We start from the raw sequence: 18,808 nt of genomic DNA on the forward strand, positions 1-18,808 counted from the left end.
TAAGGCTTTGGACTTCCAGCTAATTCACAAAGGGAAAAAAGAAATTATCTAGAGCACACTGTCTAGACTATTATTAAATACTAGAGCTAATAAAAATTGTTTAAAGTAGCTTAAGATGGGTTTCTCTTACTTGTAACAAAAAATATCACCCTAGAATTCAAAGACCTAAAGCACTGAGACAAAGACAGAATGAAGGCAAATAGAGAGATGAAATGTTTAAATCACCAGTGCACACAGATCAAGTAGCCTCCTGCATTATTGCAAGACATCCTTCTTTAGCTAATCTCTAAGCATTACCTGTGCATTAACTAAAGAGATTATCCTGCAAGTTGCCAACACTGAAACAAAACACTGGTTAAAAGTAGGATCACTAGAGCAATTGAAAGGAGAAGAAAAGCAGGAAGCAGGTTGTAGAGTCACATTACATGTGTGCCATGAGACAAAGGTGCGCTGAGGACACTGCAGACCCACTTGAGTCAGAACGGGGAGAGGCACAATGAGGGAAAGCTCTGATGCGTCAGCTTAAGATGCGTCAGCTTACTTGACATAAAGGAATGAGTCTGGCAACTTGGGGGTAATAAGGAATTCCAAATATATTAGCTTCATGTTTTAAACATTTATTACCACCAAATTTTTTCCTCTAGGAACACATGGCTCTCCATCATGACGCAAACTTCTCTCACCATGCTTGAGAAGAAATATAAGCACAGATACTGATAAACAGAAAATAATCAAATGCTGTACTCATGTAAGTATGTCATACCCTCCCCTTCTTCACAAGAAACACCTTCGAGAGAAAAGATATCACAGAATATTATGTTAAATGCATCGTTTTAAAGGCATAAAAATGTCTTATTACTATCTACGTGTGTGTGTGTGTGTGTGTGTGTGTGTGTGTGTGTGTGTGTGTGTGTAAACTCAAGTTATGGAAAGATAGGAAGAAAAATTGTTTAGTCTCACATCATAGAATGCATATCACTGCCATACATAGCAAACATCCAATAATTGTTTAGTTTATTAAATGACTGAATGAAGACATAGATAGCTTTATTTTTTAATTAATCTGGGTCTACCTCAAAAAAACAATATTAGAACTAAAAGATAGACATTTCAGAATAAGCTGCAAGAGCTTGCAAAAGCATTAGAAACAGCAAATCCACTAAAAATTAGAAGAACCAGGATAGTATCATATACAGATTTCCTTCAAAGTGTGCTTGCATTAAAGTTTATATCATTAAATATATATAAATTCTGAGTAAGAAGAACAAATTAGAAGGCTAAAGATAGCCAAAAAAAAATAATTAAACTTTCGTTTAAAACCTTGATATAAATAGTCCACAAAGTTTGGAGAATCTATTCCGATAATTAAGCTCCCCCATTGCTGTTCCATTACTCTCCTCCTTACCTGAGAGGAATCTGCTTGAGCTAGTTCTGTGGTGACCTTCAGTAGCTGGTGAAGGTTTTGTCCTTTATCTTCAACAAGGAGGTGAGCCAGCAGAAGGAAGACATGCCCGGGGACGGCTGTAGTAATGGGGAGCAGGGACTCCACGGCAGCCAGCCAGTCGCTTGCTGCAGACCCTTCTCTCAGTACTTCAAGAATCCTCCAGACTGTGAACATTGAGCCATACGTGCTGGTTATAGGGAATGTAAGCTTACAGGAGAACTGAAAAATAAACACACACAAAGGGACATGAATACCCGAGCATGGTGGCTATGCTTATAAAACCAGCTACTTAGGAGGCTGAGGCAGGAGGATTGCATGTTAGAGGTGAGCCGGGGCAACTTAGCAGGACCCATCTCAAACAACAACCACAAAAAAATAAGGAATGAGTAAGTGAGATGAATATATGTCAGAAATATATTTGACATTTATTTATTTTTATAAGAAATTATTCCTCTGACAAAATGAATGCAAATTTTGAATTCCTGCCAAAAGCTCTCTGCACACATTTGAGGTAATAGGATTTCATAAAGAGAAAAACAGTTGTTACACTGAAGTGTAAAACAGCTTATCACACGTTTTACTCACATTTACGATTAATTCCTAATTAAGGCAAGAAAAAAGCAGATCAATACACAAGGTCCAGAGGTAGCAGAGTTTGGGGAAAGCCATTATAACTAAAATATATCCAACAATGAGAAAGAAAACCAAAAAACCACTGTATTTGCCCAGATCCAGGCCCTCCTAAGAGACAGCCAGGGCAGATGGCAGACTTGGACAGAGGACAATTCACGTTTTAACAGACAGTATGTTGATGGGAACAGAGTTGGTTCAGCTGGAGCCTGGGAATTCATTAGTAATTGTGAATAACTGCTGCAATAAAATGTAGCCTGACAGCTCTAAATTGAAACAATACCCAGAGAAGATGCTAGGTTTCAGTAAATCTGAGCAATGGCTCCTCACATAAGTAACTTGGTGCATCCAGAGCCAGAGGGTGGACAGAAGCGTGCATGCTGCCCTGTGCACAAACGACACAAGAGAAGACAATGAAGACGCACTAGGCACCGCCTGCGAATAGAGCAACGCAAACCACAAAGGGGACCAAAGGGAACCGTGGGACAAACCAGAAACCCCTGCATCCTACCTGTCCAGTTCTTGGAGGACGACTTATTTAGATAAAAGTAACTATTGAAAGGATAAGAAGTAAAAGTTCAACTTTATAAAGCTTTCATAGACTTATTAACATAAAATTCACTTGCTATAAAGTGTGCCATTTTAAAGTTACGACTCAGTGGATTTTAGTAATTCATAGATCCTCATAACCATCATCGGTAGCTAATTTTAGGACATTTCCATCACCCCCAGGGCAAACCCTATACCTATTAGAATTCACTCATTTCCCTATCCCCTCCCTCAATGTTCCCCATACATTACTTTCTTTTTCTATCATGGCTAGTCTATATAATAGGAACCACACATGTGGTCTTCTGTGTCTGGCTTCTTTCAGTTAGCAATGTTTTCAAGGTTCATCCATGTCAATAACTTAGAGCAATACTACCTTGATTTTTTTTGCCAAATAATATGCCATTGTATGGATATACCATATTTTGTTTATTCATTCATCAGTCAATGAGTTTCTGGATTATTTCCATTATGGGCTATTATAAATAATACTCCTATGAACATTCCTAGAAAAGCTTTGTTAGGATATAATTGATATAATTTATATATATATAAAACCACTTATCACCACTGGAAACAAGAACAAACAAAATCTTCTCACTTTATACTCATAAATATTTTCTGAAAAGAAAAAAAAAATGTATGTATTGCAATCCCAGTGCTTGAGAGGCTGAGACAGACATGGCAGGTTGGAAGGCAGCCACAGAAACTTAGTGAGGCTCTCAGCACCTGAGTGAGACTATTTTCAAATAAATAAATAGGGCTGGGGTTATAGCCCAGAAATAGAAGTCCCCTGGGTTCTATCCCCATTACCACACAAAAAGAAATTTTTTTAACTTAAATAACATTTAAATTGATAAAGTTCCCTGGGAAAAAGTACTTTTTTTTTTTTCAAAGAAGATGAAACTCATGACTAGTGCCAAGTTCTTTAGACTAATGACAAACAGCATTGGTCCTGAGATTTAAGATTTAAAAGACTAAGACACAGCACAGGCCTGCCAGCTATTAGCCAACCCAGTCAAGCCTTACTCTCCTCGTGTGTAAAGGTTAAGTAATGACTAACTTCCTGCCCAGGTTGCCGAGGCAGGTCTGAGAGGACATGGACCACTACACCTAGCACTGCACCACAACTTGCAAAATACAGGCAAATATCAGTCCTGTAACCTGGGAGGAGACTAAATCCAGTGGATTAGGAGTAAAAAAGAAAATAATTGGAAAATTAGCATGAACCATAAGTAGAGTAACAGTATACAATGAGAGAGAAAGCAACTGCACAGTTCTTGAAATAGAATGTGCAGAATTACGCTGTTTTTGTTTGCCTAAGGTTAGAGCGACTGAAGATAGGCACAACTTTAAATAAAATGGTCTCTCTGTCCTTTTTTGAGGGGGCTGCCCTGGGTACAGCCTCAGGACAAAGATGCAGTCAGGGGTTTTCTCAGTCCCAGCTCCAGTCTACAAGGACCTGGACTGGGCTGGAAGGCAGTACCCAAAAGTAAAGTACAAAGTTGGCGTGGTGGCACACGCTTGTACTTGGGAGGCTAAGACAGGAAGGATCGCAGGTTTGCAGCCAGCCTCAGCTACTGAGTGAGGTCCTCTGCAACTTAGTAAGGCCCTGTTTCAAAATAAAAAGAAAATAAAAATAGGGCTGGGGGTGTAGCTCAGAGGTAGAATGCCCCGGGGTTCCACCTCCAGTGCCACAAAATAATAAAATAAAGGATAGGCTTGTGTTACATAAATTATGGCTCAAAATAAAGACAAAAGACACCAAAGAGAAATCAGATTTAAATACTAAGTACTAGATAGGTGGCAAACGTCTTTTATACATGTAAGGGAGTTGACGATCTTTATTTTAAAGAACTTTTACTATCCAGGCATAATGGCACATGCTTGTAATCCCAGTATTTGGGAGGCCAAGATAGGAGGATTACAGATTCAGGGCCCTCAGCAATTCACTGAAACCCTGATTCAAAAAAAATAAAATAAAATAGGACTGGAGGCGTAGTTAAAAGTTAGAATGCACAAAAAGAAAGTAAAAAGCTTTTACTAAAATGCTCAGGTATATTAATTGTTAACTATAAGACATGTGATAGTAGTAATTTGGGTAAAAAGCCCTGAAAAAGAAATTGGAGACATAGGAAGATACAGGCTTTCATCAAGAGTGAAAGATAACAAGTATCTGTAATACTGACTAAAATAGGCTTAACCAAAGTGGGGAGATGGGATATGGAAACTCAAACTTGGAGACCCTTAAAAGTAGGATATGTTTTTGCTAGAAGGTCTATAAAGAACTCACAAAAGCATAAGATCAGAAGTGTCCTTGTGGCCCTGGGCTTCTCTGAGGAACCCAGATGCGAGCTGCATGATTTGGGAGTGGTTGGCTATGATCAAAAGATAACCTGTTCTATCCTGGGGATGGTGACGTCATTCAGAGGTGAGGAAAGATGCGTAAGAGCCAGGCTTACCAATTCCTTAACTTCCAACCAAAAGCTCTTAAGAAACTAATTTGCCTCAATTTATTACTAATTTATCATTTCCCTTACTATTAACCTAGTAAAACACTGCTGTTTTTAGTCCCAAATTCAGCACAAAGATGATTACTGAGAGGAGGAAAAGAGGAAGGGAAGGTGGGGATGGGAGGAAAGGAAGGGAAAAAGAGTGAAGAAAAAGTAGAATCAGATATAGGCCCTAAAATCAAATAGCCAAAATCTGAATTTCAACTCTACCCTTCACTACCTCTGTAATGAAGACAAATTAATCAGCTTCTTTAATCTCGTTTCCTGGCTCATAAAATGAGTATTTTTATGCTTTTATTGGTGCATTTTAACCTCACACCATAATGCAGTGCACAGTGGTGGTGACAGACATGCACGTTCCATTTGGTGGGCTCTCCCCAGGGTCCTCCCCATTCCCATACAGGGTATTGAGATTGGCACTGGTATTCTCACATATGCACATAAAGCCAAAGGATCGAATGAGTATTTTAATATTCCCATGCCTGGCAATGCAGCTCAGTGGTAGGCTACCTGCTTAGCATGTATACAAAGCCTTGAATTCCTTGGGTTTCATCCCAGCACCACCAAAAAAAAAAAGACTCTGTAAATAAAATATCACTTCTTACCCACTAAAAAAGCTAAACTAAAAGACCATAGTTGGAGAAGATGGGGAGAAATTGGAACCCCCTGATACTGTGATGGGAGTGTCAAATGGTGCAGCCCCTTTGAAAAACAGCCTGGCAGTTTCTGAAACAGATCAGCAGAGGTAATAATATGACGGAGCAATTCTGCTCCTTGGTATCTAACCAAGCAAAGAATAAACACATAACTACACAAAGAATGGTGTATGAATGTTCATAGCAACATATCATAATACACAAAAAACAGAAATAACCCAAATGTTAGAAAAGAAAAATCACCCTAAATGTATCCATATGACGAAACCCAAGTCAGGCGTAAAAGGATAGGAGGCACTCGCACATACTATGGCACGAGTGAAGTGATATGCTAAGTTAAAAAAAAAATCCATGATCCCATTTGTGTGGCTTTCCAGAGTAGGCCAGTAGGAAAACTAGTAGACTAGAGATTGCCTGGGCTGAGGGATAGAGGGGAGTTGGGGTGGCGAATGAGGGGCGTAGCTTGTGGCAGGGAAAAACTGTTCTAAAGGTGACTGTGGTGATGGATACACAATTCTGTCAATTCACTAAAAGCCACTGAACTGTACACTTTAAGTGTATGCGTGTGCATTGTACCTCAATAGAGCAGTTTAAAATAACTAGACTCCTACCGCATGACCCTTGGCAACTCATTTACCATTTTTAGGTCTCGCTGACTTCTTGGGAAAATGATACCAATAACATTACCTATTGCAAAGAGCTGGTGTAAGAATCAATGAGCTGATAAATGGCAGAGCACTTAGAATGGAGACTGACCATGGGAAGTGCTCAATAAGCAACTCCATGGACCAGGTGCTTGTTGCTCATTTTACCAGGGCCCAGAGAGGTTCGACCACTAGCCCAAGGCCACACAGTTGGAAACAAGAAAAAGAAGAAAGCAGGAAGATGGCGGTGACGACGACAATGAGGACATTTTAATTATCATGAGAAACATATGGTGGTCCATGTAACTCCTGGTATATGGCACGAGCTCAGTAAAATTTCACTTTGGCTATAAAGTATGGCAATGGCAAACCATTGCAAGATTCAGACTTAAGAGGGTCTTTTTGTTATTTGGAGTGAGGGTATCAGTGATTGAGCCCAGGAGTGTTCTACCTCTGAGGTACACGCCAGCCCTATTTTATTGTTTTGTTTTAAAACAAGGTCTCACCAGGCTGCTGAAAGTCTCACGATACTGCTGAGGCTGGACTTACACATGTAGTCCTCTTGTTTCAGCCTCCCAAGTACTGGGATTTCAGGAATGTGCTACATGCATGGCTGAGACAGATATTTTTGATATTTTCTGCTTATAGAGCTCCAAATGAAATACATCGTTAGTACTACTTTATTACCAGGGACCCCAAAGTACCATGTTCAGTTTAAATACACACACACACACACACACACACACACACACACACACGAAAGAACACATGGTAGACCCTAACTCAGGCAAGCTATCCCTTAATCTTTCTATTGACTTGAACACTTTTACAGAAATGAAACATGCTGTCCTGTTTATTACAGTAGTTTAACTTTTTGATCTCTTTTCCCACTCTCATCCATCCACCCTGGCTCCCTCCAAAGAAGCCCTTCTGAATCTGCCTTACCCAATGCAAGACTTTAGCTCCACAGCCACCCTCCCCAACCCCCTTGGTATCAGAGATTGAGCACTGGGGCATTCTACCTCTGAACTACTCCTCCAGCCCTTTTAATTCTTTAGGGGAAAAAAACATTGTCTCACTAGGATTTGGGGAGTCTGGCTAAATTGCTGAAGCTGATTTTGAACCCGTGACTCTCCTATCTTGGTCTCTCAAGTACCAAAGACACCCTTTTTATCCAGCTGTGTGATGCAAGGGCCAACATTTCTTCTTTCCCTGGTGGTGCAACGTTAGTCCTTGTCGATAGAGGGCGCAGGAGAAATGCTGCAAGGCAGGGTCACAAAGGCTTCTTGGGTCCCTACCTAGCAGGCCTCCTCTGGACACTAGATGCCTAAGGGACACCCTCTTGGGTGGTATCCCGTGAACCAGCTCTGGCCTGCAGCATCCCCGGAAACTACGAGGCGCAGCAACAAGCTGTAGCCACCAGCTCTCAAAAAGTTCTTCACCTTACTAAGTTCCTTCCTGGGGAAGTCTCCCTCCGTCTTCAAGGTAGCAGCTGATCCCTACATTTACTATTGCCATCCTTCTTAGAGACTCTTTTACAACTTTAGTAAATAAACACTTTTCCCTACTTAAATCTTTGTATTAAATTTTCCACATTTAAATTTTCCTCTCCTGACTGGACCCTGACTCATACATTGGTGCTTTCTTTGATTCCCCAAATTCTCTTGGTGAGAAAGCAGAATTTTCAAGCGCTTCAGAATTTGCTAGTAGTATTTAATTTTTTTTTAATCTAGAGAGAACACAATAGGTGGTTTTAAATATCATACTTAATGACCAAGTAGAAAAGAACCCTGTTTTACACACATGCGCACGCGCGCGCACACACACACACACGTTTATTATGTAAATCTTTTATTTTGAAAGAAATAAATAACAGCCTGGTGTGGTAGCCCATGTTTGTAATCCCAGTACTTAGGAGGCTGAGACAGGAGGATCGCAGGTTCATCGCCAGCCTCAACTACTTAGTGAGGCTCTCAGAAACTTAGTGAGACCCTGTTTCAAAATAAAGAATAAAAAATAGGACTGGGGGTGTAGCTCAGAAATAGAATGCCCCTGGGTTCCATCCCCAGTACCGGAAAAAAAAAAAAAAAGATAAAGAGATGAGTGATGAATTGCAAGTGTGAAATCTTATGTTATTTATATATTAGAAATTGTAAGAAGTTAAAATACGTTCTACTGCATGGTTACCAGCACTTCAGAAAAGGAGTGCTAATTATAGAACTAAAAGGTACAAGATATTTAACCTTGTTTTCATCCACAAGAAAAACTGTACATCTGAAGAACTGCTCTAGTCCTAAGTCAGGATCACTAATTGAAAAACAAAATCTGTGGTTTTTATAGAGAAGTTTTTCTGTAATAAATCAAGATAGGAAAAGGGCACACATTCTTATTAGAGGCTCACATTTCTCACCAAACAAAAATTTACTGAATATCTACCATGGGCAAACAATGGATCAGGTTCTGTGGATGCAAAGATAAGTTAGGATGTTAAGTATTTCTGTAAGTATGTGGAAAAGAGATAATTTTCAGTTTAACAAATACTAAATATTTTTAGCTAACACTTCCCTCTATGATCAGTTGAAGAATATAAAGCAAAAACACAGAAAAACACAAGAAGTTTGACAACTGCTACAATTTAAATGTTAACAATTTAAATTGTTGTCATTTCCTAAATGCCTTGGAAAAATGAAAAGGGCCAAGATTCTTTCCCTCAATGAGCTCATGATAGACTTAGAGACATAAACATGTAATCTCTAAATTAATACACAACATTTTTTGCATTTGACTAATGCAAAAAAAAAATGCTGGGGGCACAAAGAGCAATGAATTCTGAGTCAGGGAGGCTGAGAACATGTGGCTGGGTCTTGAACAGACGGTTCAAGCAGAGGACACAAGAAGAGTATTAGATGCAAAGTCAAAGATTTAAGAAGAGACCTGGAGAGAGTGGGGTAAGCTGAATTCATTGGTGTGCTTGGAATACAGAGTACTAGACAGGTGCAGGGAGAAAAAAAAGCCAACAGTAAAATGTGGCTGAATTTTTTTTTAAAGGGTGAGCATCTATCTACTCAAAGCTACAATAAAACAGCACAGGATCACAAAGAACAAGTCTATAGCCCCAACAGTATTCCTTCCTCCTTCCTCTTCTTCACCAGCTGCTAAAGAGAAAATCCAGCTATTACTGTTGATTAATAAGATTTACACACACCTGAGCAAATAGAAAGCAGAGTCCGTAGGTATGAGAGTTATGGTGATCCTCAGTAAATAACACTTTGAATTAAAGGAACACGACTCCTCCATGTTGTACAACCTACCCTGGCCAGGCCCCCACTGAGTATCCAGTCTTTGTTCTACATGGGCAAACCAAGAGGTGAGGTAAAAGAACAACAGAAAAGCTATTAAAATTGTTTGACCACATTTGGCTTGCCTATTTGGAGCTGAACAAGAACTCCTTTCTCTAAATGCAAATCAATTACCTATTTCAAACTTTAATCAAATTATTTGGATTTAGGAAGTGGTACTGTATATTTAATTTGCCTAAAATAATAGACTAGTTTCTACTACATGCTCAAACAAGGAATAATCATCACTGGGTTTTTGCTGCCAGAATATTTAACACTATGTGATAAAAGATACAAAGCAACAAACATGTTTCTAGCTTGTATTTATGTAGTGGTGCTCTCCATGGAGACTTATGATGCTTCTCTGGTGCTGTCTTACTTAATCCTTATTCCAGCCCCATTGGAGTAGGAGTCTGGGAATCTTACTACATTTTACTAAAGCAAAACTCAAAACAGAGAAAAAAGTTGGCAAACCTCAGCCTAGCACCCAGCCACTCACCCAAGGGAGGGATGCCTTGGCATTATTCTAACAGGAAAGGCAAGCCTGAAAGTGCAGCGAGGTGGGGAGGACTAGAAACAGTGGCCAGGCCTGTGGTCTCCAGCTTGAGGCAGCGGCACGGGGCATGCACAGGAGAGATGAAGGCCGCATGCCAGGGGACGTGGCATGATGTGTTTTGCTATTAGAAACCAAGTCTTAGTTTGTACTGATCCCAGAACTCCCGGGCAGTCGAGGAGTATTTCCACCTGGACTGCTCCACATCAGGCAGTTAGCTGCACTTAGGAGAAAAAAAGGACAAGATTCCATGTATCACATGGAACTATCACTAGATTAAACAGAATCCATTTTTTTTCTGCAAGATTCCTCAGGACCATTAATGACTAATGTGCACTGGAATGTCAAAGAAAAATTATACAACATTTCCAAAACTTATTTCACAACAGGACTAAACTCCCTCCCCATACTACAAAAGAATATAGGACCATCTCCTACACCACCACCCGACATAGTAGAAGATTTAAACAAGGAATTTACAACCAAACAGATACTCCATCAGGAGCTGCAGAGACAGAAAACCTGCATGGGCACATTACTTAAGAGAAACAAGGATGAATTCACTACCTCTGGAGGGTCGTCTCTGTGACATTCCTGTTGTACCATCTCCAGAAGGTTCAGGGCTAGCTGCTGCCTGGAGGGCCCCTCCTCACGTGTGGACATGCAGTCCTCCAAGGCCGTGGAAGACAGGATCTGCAGAAGTGGCATCACAAGTAGCAGAGCTGCCTTCGGGATTTTCTGACTCTCAGCAAGAGAGAGGAGTTTCAAAGCTGATCATCAAAACAACAATAATTCATGTTTTAAGAATAACACAGTCAAAAAAAATGCGGTATTAAGAGTAATATGCCAAAGAGTTTCCTTGAACCCTTTACAACTATGTCAGACACACCATTAGAATGACAAATTTCACCATAAAAGGAAATAAAAGGAGCATAAAAGCTAACTTATTTAAAACAAACCCTTAACAGAATGTGGTGGCACACTCTTGTAATCCCAGTTCTTGGGAGGCTGAGACAGGAGGATCATAGGTTCTTAGCCAGCCTCAGCAATTTAATGAAGATCATAGGTTCTCAGCCAGCCTCAGCAACTTAACGAGACCCTGTTTCACAATAAAGAATAAGAATGGGCTGGGGGATACGGCTTGGAGATAGAATGCCAGTACCACAAAAGAAAATAAAAATTAAAAATTAAATAAATAAAAACTGGTAATATATACACACACACACACACACACACACACACATATATATATATATATATATATATATATATATATATATATATATATGAAAAACTAATGATACTTAGAGAAAACCCAAATCAACTCCTTTCTAGGTCAATATAATTTTTTTTAACTACAAGTCAACACTTTTCCTTTATAGCCTTTCAAATCCTATTATTGCCTTAGCAAATAGCCAAGAGGTCAAACATCCCCAATCAGTGTGGAACAGGCCAACGCACATGCTTCCTTTACAAACCAGCTGAAATTGTACTTAGCAGATGCTTAAGTGAACAGCACGTGAAGCAGCTCTGCCCTTTGTACTGAAGCACATCACAAAGTCCCAAAGTCCATAACCAGCAGATCACATCTACTTTAAATATTGGCGACTCCTTTTTCAATGTAGAAATTCTATTTACACATTAGAAACCAATGTGTAACAACTGAAATGTACAGTTTCCCTTAGACTATTAACAGAATGAGGTAAGGAAAAACTCTTAAATGTTTTTCACAGTATTCCTTATGGTTATTAAATAAATCCTGATTTACTAAGCTATTATTATTCACAGGTTTAGGAGCTAAATTATCAGAGTAATTAACAGACTTCTCCACTACACCTCCCAAAATTCTACTTACCTTAAGTCATGTTAATGAGTTTTCAGTGTTTTATTTTAAATTATTCTGAAGTCAAACTAACATAATCTGAAGAAAAAAATATCTGTTAATGTAACACTAATTCTGTGTGTGTGCTTGTAATCCCAGTACTTGGAAGGTTAAGACAGGAGAGTCACGGGTTCTTGGACAGCCTCAGCTACTTACTGAGGTACTCTGCAACTTAGTGAGACTCTGTTTCAAAATAAAGAATAATTAAAGCCGGGCATGGTGGCGCACGCTTGTAATCCCCGCGCTTAGGAGGCAGAGACAGGAGGATCGCGCAGGTTCGAAGCCAGCCACGCTGGCTTAAGAGACCCTGTTTCCAAATTTTAAAAATATAAAAAATAGGTCTGGGAGTGTAGCCCAGAGGTAGAAGAGCTTCCAGGAATCTCAGTACCACCAAAATAAAATAAAATAAAATAAAATAAAATAAAATAAAGACTAGAGCTACAGGTATAGCCTGGAGGTAGAATGCCCCTGGGTTCCATCCCCATTACCACACACACACACACACACACACACACACACACACACACACACAGAACAGTATTCTCCTGTTCATCCTGTTTCGTTGAATACCCCTTCCCAATACACTAAACAGGAGTTCATCCCTGCTTTTCAAGATGACACACTGCTTCAACAGTTTGCAGTGTGGCTTTTTTTGGGGGGGAGGAGGTACTGGGGTTCCTGGAAACCCCTCTACCTCCCCGCTACACTTCCAGACCTTTTTTTTTTTTTTCTTTCTTTTTTAATTTGGATGCAGGGTCTCCTAAACCAGCGAGGCTGGCTTGGAACCTGCACAATCCTCCTGTCTCTGCCTCCCAAGCGCAAGGATTACAAACGTGCACCACCATACCCGGTGTCCAATGTGGATTATTTTTCTAAGGAAACTTCAAAAGAGGCACTGGTTTACAAGAGAAAGAAAGTCTGCTATCCAACCAATAAAATCATTTGAGTGTCTGATCCTGTACCATTCTTCTATTATACCTGAGCCACAACATAGGTGTGTAGCTTCAGAATTAAAGATGTGACTTCTCTAGGGCTTTTGTCAAAAATCAAATAAATCCATTTAAATAAAAAGTCCAGAAAAGGAAAATCCACAGACAAAAGGCAGATTCATGTTTTGTCAGGGAGTGGGGGGTGGGAGAATAGTGAGGATTAATACAAATAGGCAAAAAAAAAAAATGTAGGAAAGATGATGGAAATGTTTTAAAATTAGATTGAGGCACTGGTGGCACAAATCCACACATTTACTAAAAATACTTTATTATGCACTTGAAAGAGTGAATTTCATGTTATGTAAATTATACCTCAATAAAAGTGTTCTTAAGCAGTAACAAAACTTTGGCTGTCAGAAGTAGCAGCATTGGCAAGTTATACCTCTGGGAAGGTCCCACGTGCACTGCTGTAAGGAGAAAAAAGATTTAAAAAAAAAAAAAGGGTCCTGGGGAAGAGGACTGCACAGAGGAGCATGTAACTAATAGCCAGAAGCAGGGAAGAAATGAGTCTCAAGGCCGAGACGCTCCTACAGGCACCCACGCCATTTCCAGGCATCTTGCTCATGAAGAGCAATTCTCTCAAAACCATGATGCATTAAACCACGTCGAGGAGTGCGCTACACAACAGGTATTTTTTATCTCAAGCACTTTTTGAAACTGAACATGAGAGTATATCAACACATCACGGCACTGTACAACATAATTTAGACTGATCCTCTGTTACTATATGGATTGTACTGGACCAAGAAAAAGAGGCAGCATGTAGAAAGAGCCACATTTTAAAGGTATGACTTGTTTGCCAGGCTGCCAGATCCAGCAACTTTTTTACTTTTTATGGTGGTGGTGGTCCTGAGGATTAAACCCAAGGGCACACTAGCAAAGATCTACATCCATATCCCTTTTTATTATTTTATTTTGTTTTGTTTTTTGTTTTTGAGGCACTGGGGATTGAACCCACAGGCATGCTACCTCCGAGATACATCCCCAGCCCTATTTTTCTTTTAATTTTTTTTTTTTTTTTTTTTTTTTTTTTTTAGTGGTACTGGGAATGGAACCCAGGGGCCTTCTACCTCCGGGCTACACTCTCAGACCTATTTTATATTTTATTTGGAAACAGGGTCTCTTAAACCAGCTATGGCTGGCTTCGAACTTGTGTGATCCTCCTGTCTCAGCCTCCCAAGCGCAGGGATTACAAGCATGCACCACCACACCCAGCCCTATTTTATTTTTATTATGAAACAGGGTCTCGCTGATGGGAGACTCACTACTTGCTGAAGCTATCCTTGAATGTGCGATCCTCCTGTCTCAATCTCCCAAGTACTTGGATTACAAATGTGTGCCGCCACACCTGACTTTTATATTATATTTTGAAACAAGATCTCCAAGTTGCTGAGACTAGCCTCAAACATAGAATCCTTCTATCACAGCCTCCCAAGTACTGGGATTACAGGAGTGCCCCACCACACTCAGCTCCAAGCAACTTGATTCTTAACCACATTCTTATTTAGAACATTTTGCTGCTTTCCTCATGCCTCTCTTTCTTCAAATCAACACAAACGTCAGTATTTAGTTACTTAAATCAAACTTATTCTTTAAATCAAGATCATCCTTTATTTGTTCTGACTAGGTTAATACAATAACCATAAGTTAAACCCTGTTCAAGCCGGGCGTGGTGGCGCACGCTTGTAATCCCCGCGCTTGGAAGGCTGAGACAGGAGGATTGCAAAGGTTCAAAGCCAGCCTCAGCTACTCAGTGAGGCTCTCAGCAACTTAGTGAGACACTGTTTCCAAATAAAATATAAAATAGGTCTGGAAGTATAGCCCAGAGGTAGAAGGCCTCTGGGTTCCACCCCCAGTACCACCAAAAAATAAATTTAAAAAAAACCCTGTTCAATATAGCACCCATTATGTGCAATATAGCCAAATACCAATCTCCTTTCCAGAGTTCTGTTATTTTTCATTTTGGTATACAATTAAGAATAAAATAATATGACCTTTAATACATCTATAAATACTGCTGCTATATGATTTATATTAATACCAAATGCCATCCAAAATACTAGGTAAATTAGAGTAGACGAAACCTTGAACAAAACAAAACAAAAATATGTGGTAATGATTAATTCGAAAAATTCAAGAAAACGCACTCAAAATACACAGGATAGCATTTCAAATGAGTCCTGCCAAAATTTGTGTTGTATTTACATTTTACTCTAGTGGGGCATATTTTTATTTACCTAGACTTAAGATTGGCTTCTGCTGACTTGCTGGAGTCTGTAGAAGAAGTAAAGCTATTCCAATCATAACCAATTCAACAGGAAAATCCTAGAAGAATAAGAACAAGAGAGAGGTTTCAAGAACCATGGCTTTATAGTATGTATCCAAGAAGAGTATGTTTAACATGAATAACTGCAAACTTATTATACAAAATTACTTATACAACTCTGTATTAGTAAAGATAGAATCAGTGAATGTCGCACAGTCAGAAGAAAATTCAAAATGCTTATATCATATGGACAAATCATATAAGCATTTTGGTTTATGCCTATTGGCATAAAGTTTATGCCAATAGGCATAAACCAAAATAATTCATAGAGATATACTCCTTAACACAACAAATTGATAAGTCTTTAAAACGATCAATCCAGCCGGGCACTGTGGCTTGCGCTTGTAATCCCAGTACTTGGGAGGCAGAAAGGAGGATCCAAGTTCACTGACAGCCTCAGCTACTGAGGCCCTTTGCAACTCAGTGAGACCCTGTTGCAAAACAAAGAATAAAAAATAGGGCTGAGGCATAGTTTGGAGGTAGAATGCCCCTGGGTTCCAACCCTAGTACTGCCAAAAACAAAAACAAAACAAAAAAAATAATAATAATCCTTAAAAACCACTAAAAATTACCTGAAATACTAAATGTAAGATTTCACTTCTGTAAAGTAGCTCAATTTTTCTACTTAGCCAATACAAACATGATTCATCCATATAACTTGCATAATGTTTAATAAATCATATTATAATAAAATAGCACCAAGGATGCAGAAATTATTTTTAAATTATAGTAATTTATTAAGCATATTTAAATGGAGCAAAGCAATAACCATAGATGTAAAATCATTAACTTCACCATATGTTTAAATAAAATGGGAGATATGCACATTAAGTTCTAATAAAATGCAAATAACATAAGATGTAATTTGAGGTTACTAAATAAAGAAAACATTGTATAATCGAAATAAAAAAAGAGATCCAGCTAAAATCTCTTCATTTTGAAATTTTACAAAACTGACAGGCAAATACTAATAAGAAAAAATAATAAAAATTATAATCATCATCATCTGTGAGGGACAGTCACACATTAAAGAAACACTTGAGAGAAAATGTTTTAATCTGACACACTCATAAAGTATAATCTCTGAAATGGTATCAACCCTGGCACAAATTAATACCTTAAATCCCAGCTTTACTTCCTGAAGTACAAAATTAATCAAACTGTAAAATTTTCTAATGTACTTCCCTATGAACTTTGGGGAAAAAAAACAAAAGAAAAATATTCATTGTCAATTCTTGTAAGTGGAATATATTTCAATTTGTGTCTTTGGGGACTACATATGTTCACTGTTTTGAAATACCATTGAAAACAATATACAACTTATCTCTTTGAGGATAATAAATGCACTTTTAAACCAACACAGGTATATCATCACATCATTCTTTGCCATATTTTCCCCAATTTCAATTTCTGCATGTCCATATAAAGAAATAAAGGGGGAGGAGTCAGATGATTTCAATTCTAAATTTAGTAGCTTCCTAGAGGATTCCAGATAGGTAAAAGCAACCCTGTATACTAATGCTTTCGCTGGAAAGCCTTTTCACACCAGCTATTACTGCCAGGGCCACAGAGTGGCACCTTAGGGTTTGGAAATGGAACAGAAACAATTTTGGTGGGTAGGACTTAAAAGTAGGCAGTCATAAATGAAAATTACCTTCTCCAGAAAGGGTGAGCCTGGCCTTGCAGAATATAGGGTGTGAGAAAGAGCTGGCGACTCAAGACATGAAACAATAAGGAACAGACTAGATAAACCTTACACTGTTTACGAGTTTGAGAGATTGTGGAGTTTTTGTTGGATCGAGTGATGTTTTAATGGACAGTAAAGCATGATAGCATTTGATGAGACCTTTCAATAAAGCCTGTGTTGGACATCTTTTGTGCCACTCCCAATACTCCAGCTGCCGCTGTAGTGCCCGGCTCTGCACAGGTGCAGCCTCGGGTTCTTACACGCTCCAAAACAGCAAGCTCCAGAAGCACAGAGAAGTTCACATCCCTCAAGTCAAGGCTTGACAGATTGGCAGTAGGACTCATGATTAAATGCTTCCTCCCTTATTCTGGATCCCTCTGGATGGTTCTGAGGCATTTTTCACAAGGCTTCTCAGAAAACTCTGCGGAATCAAGCAACTGGATGCTTGAAGCAGCGGCCAGCTCAACAATGCACTACATTGCTCCCCCACCTCTGCTGATCTGTCTCTTCCCCACCTGCTTCCTGGGGCTACACCTGCAAAGGAGCTGCAGTCACATAAGTCTTTGCTTTTGTGGATACCCAGCTCTGCCATCACAGAAACTCAGACTAACAGAGCCTATCTAGAAAAAGGAAAGAAATACAAAGGATACAAAAGAGTAGTTAAAATGCCTTTACACCTGGCCACAAATGTCAGAGGATTTTTTTTTTTGGGCGGGGGGGGGGAATACTGGTATGATCCCAGGGGTGTTCTACCACTGAGCTACATTTCCCAACTCCCAACCCTGTTTGTTTTTTGAGACAAGGTCTGGCTAAGTTGCACAGGCTGACACTGAACTCGAGATTCTCCTGCCTTAACCTCCCAAGAAACTAGAATTACAGGCATGTGTCACCACACCTGGTTGAGGTTTTGGGGGTTCGAAGGGGAGGTTTGTTTGTTTTTTGTAATAGAGTTTGAACCCTGGGGCATTCTACTTCCAGCTATACCCCCAGCCTCCCAGATACTAGGATTATAGGTATGCATCACCATGCATGGTTGGCAGAGGATTCTTAATGATAGAAAACACTTGGTATCTATACTTTGTGTCCTCAATTCAAATGATAATTATCAATGAACCCACCATGTACCATGCGCTAACCATCTATGCTACACCTAGGGAGGATACTATTAACAAGATAGTCTAAGAATTTTACAGTGTAGCTATGGAAGACTATTTAGAACAAAGTAAAAACAAGGTATAAGAAAATCTACCTTCTGCATAAGACACAGTACAGAGCTGGGCGTGGCGGCCCACGCTTGTAATCCCCACGCTTGGGAGGCTGAGAGAGGAGAATCGCACAGGTTTGAAGCCAGCCTCAGCTACTTAGTGAGGCTCTCAGCAACTTAGTGAGACCCTGTTTCTAATAAAATATAAAATAGGTCTGGGAGTATAGCCTGGAGGTAGAAAGCCTCTGGGTTCCACCCCCAGTGCCACAAAAAAAAAAAAAAAAACTGAAACGCATAAGAAAAGGTGGTTGGCACTGAGTCATCTGATGACAGTGTCTCAGAAACCACAGGTCCAGAACCCTTCTAAAGCCAGAATATTTAACCTGTCCTTTA

The 18,808-nt window shown here is 39.5% G+C and overlaps 1 protein-coding gene across 4 annotated transcripts in view; it reads right to left on the bottom strand.

The window, feature by feature from the left end:
- The window catches only part of FOCAD (focadhesin), a gene marked incomplete at both ends in the record, with an annotated part of 280,748 nt that overhangs the window by 207,428 nt on the left and 54,512 nt on the right, over nt 1–18,808 (bottom strand). For 3 of the 4 annotated variants that reach the window (XM_080709563.1, XM_080709560.1, XM_080709561.1), the window contains 3 exons: nt 1,406–1,663; nt 10,895–11,097; nt 15,436–15,523. In XM_080709563.1, the coding sequence (XP_080565689.1) occupies nt 1,406–1,663; nt 10,895–11,097; nt 15,436–15,523 (549 nt within the window). The remainder of the gene's footprint in view (nt 1–1,405; nt 1,664–10,894; nt 11,098–15,435; nt 15,524–18,808) is intronic. The other variant, XM_080709562.1, reaches the window with a different exon arrangement.

This window comes from Muscardinus avellanarius (assembly GCF_963383645.1).
Source record: "Muscardinus avellanarius genome assembly, chromosome: 13".
NCBI lineage: Eukaryota > Metazoa > Chordata > Mammalia > Rodentia > Gliridae > Muscardinus > Muscardinus avellanarius.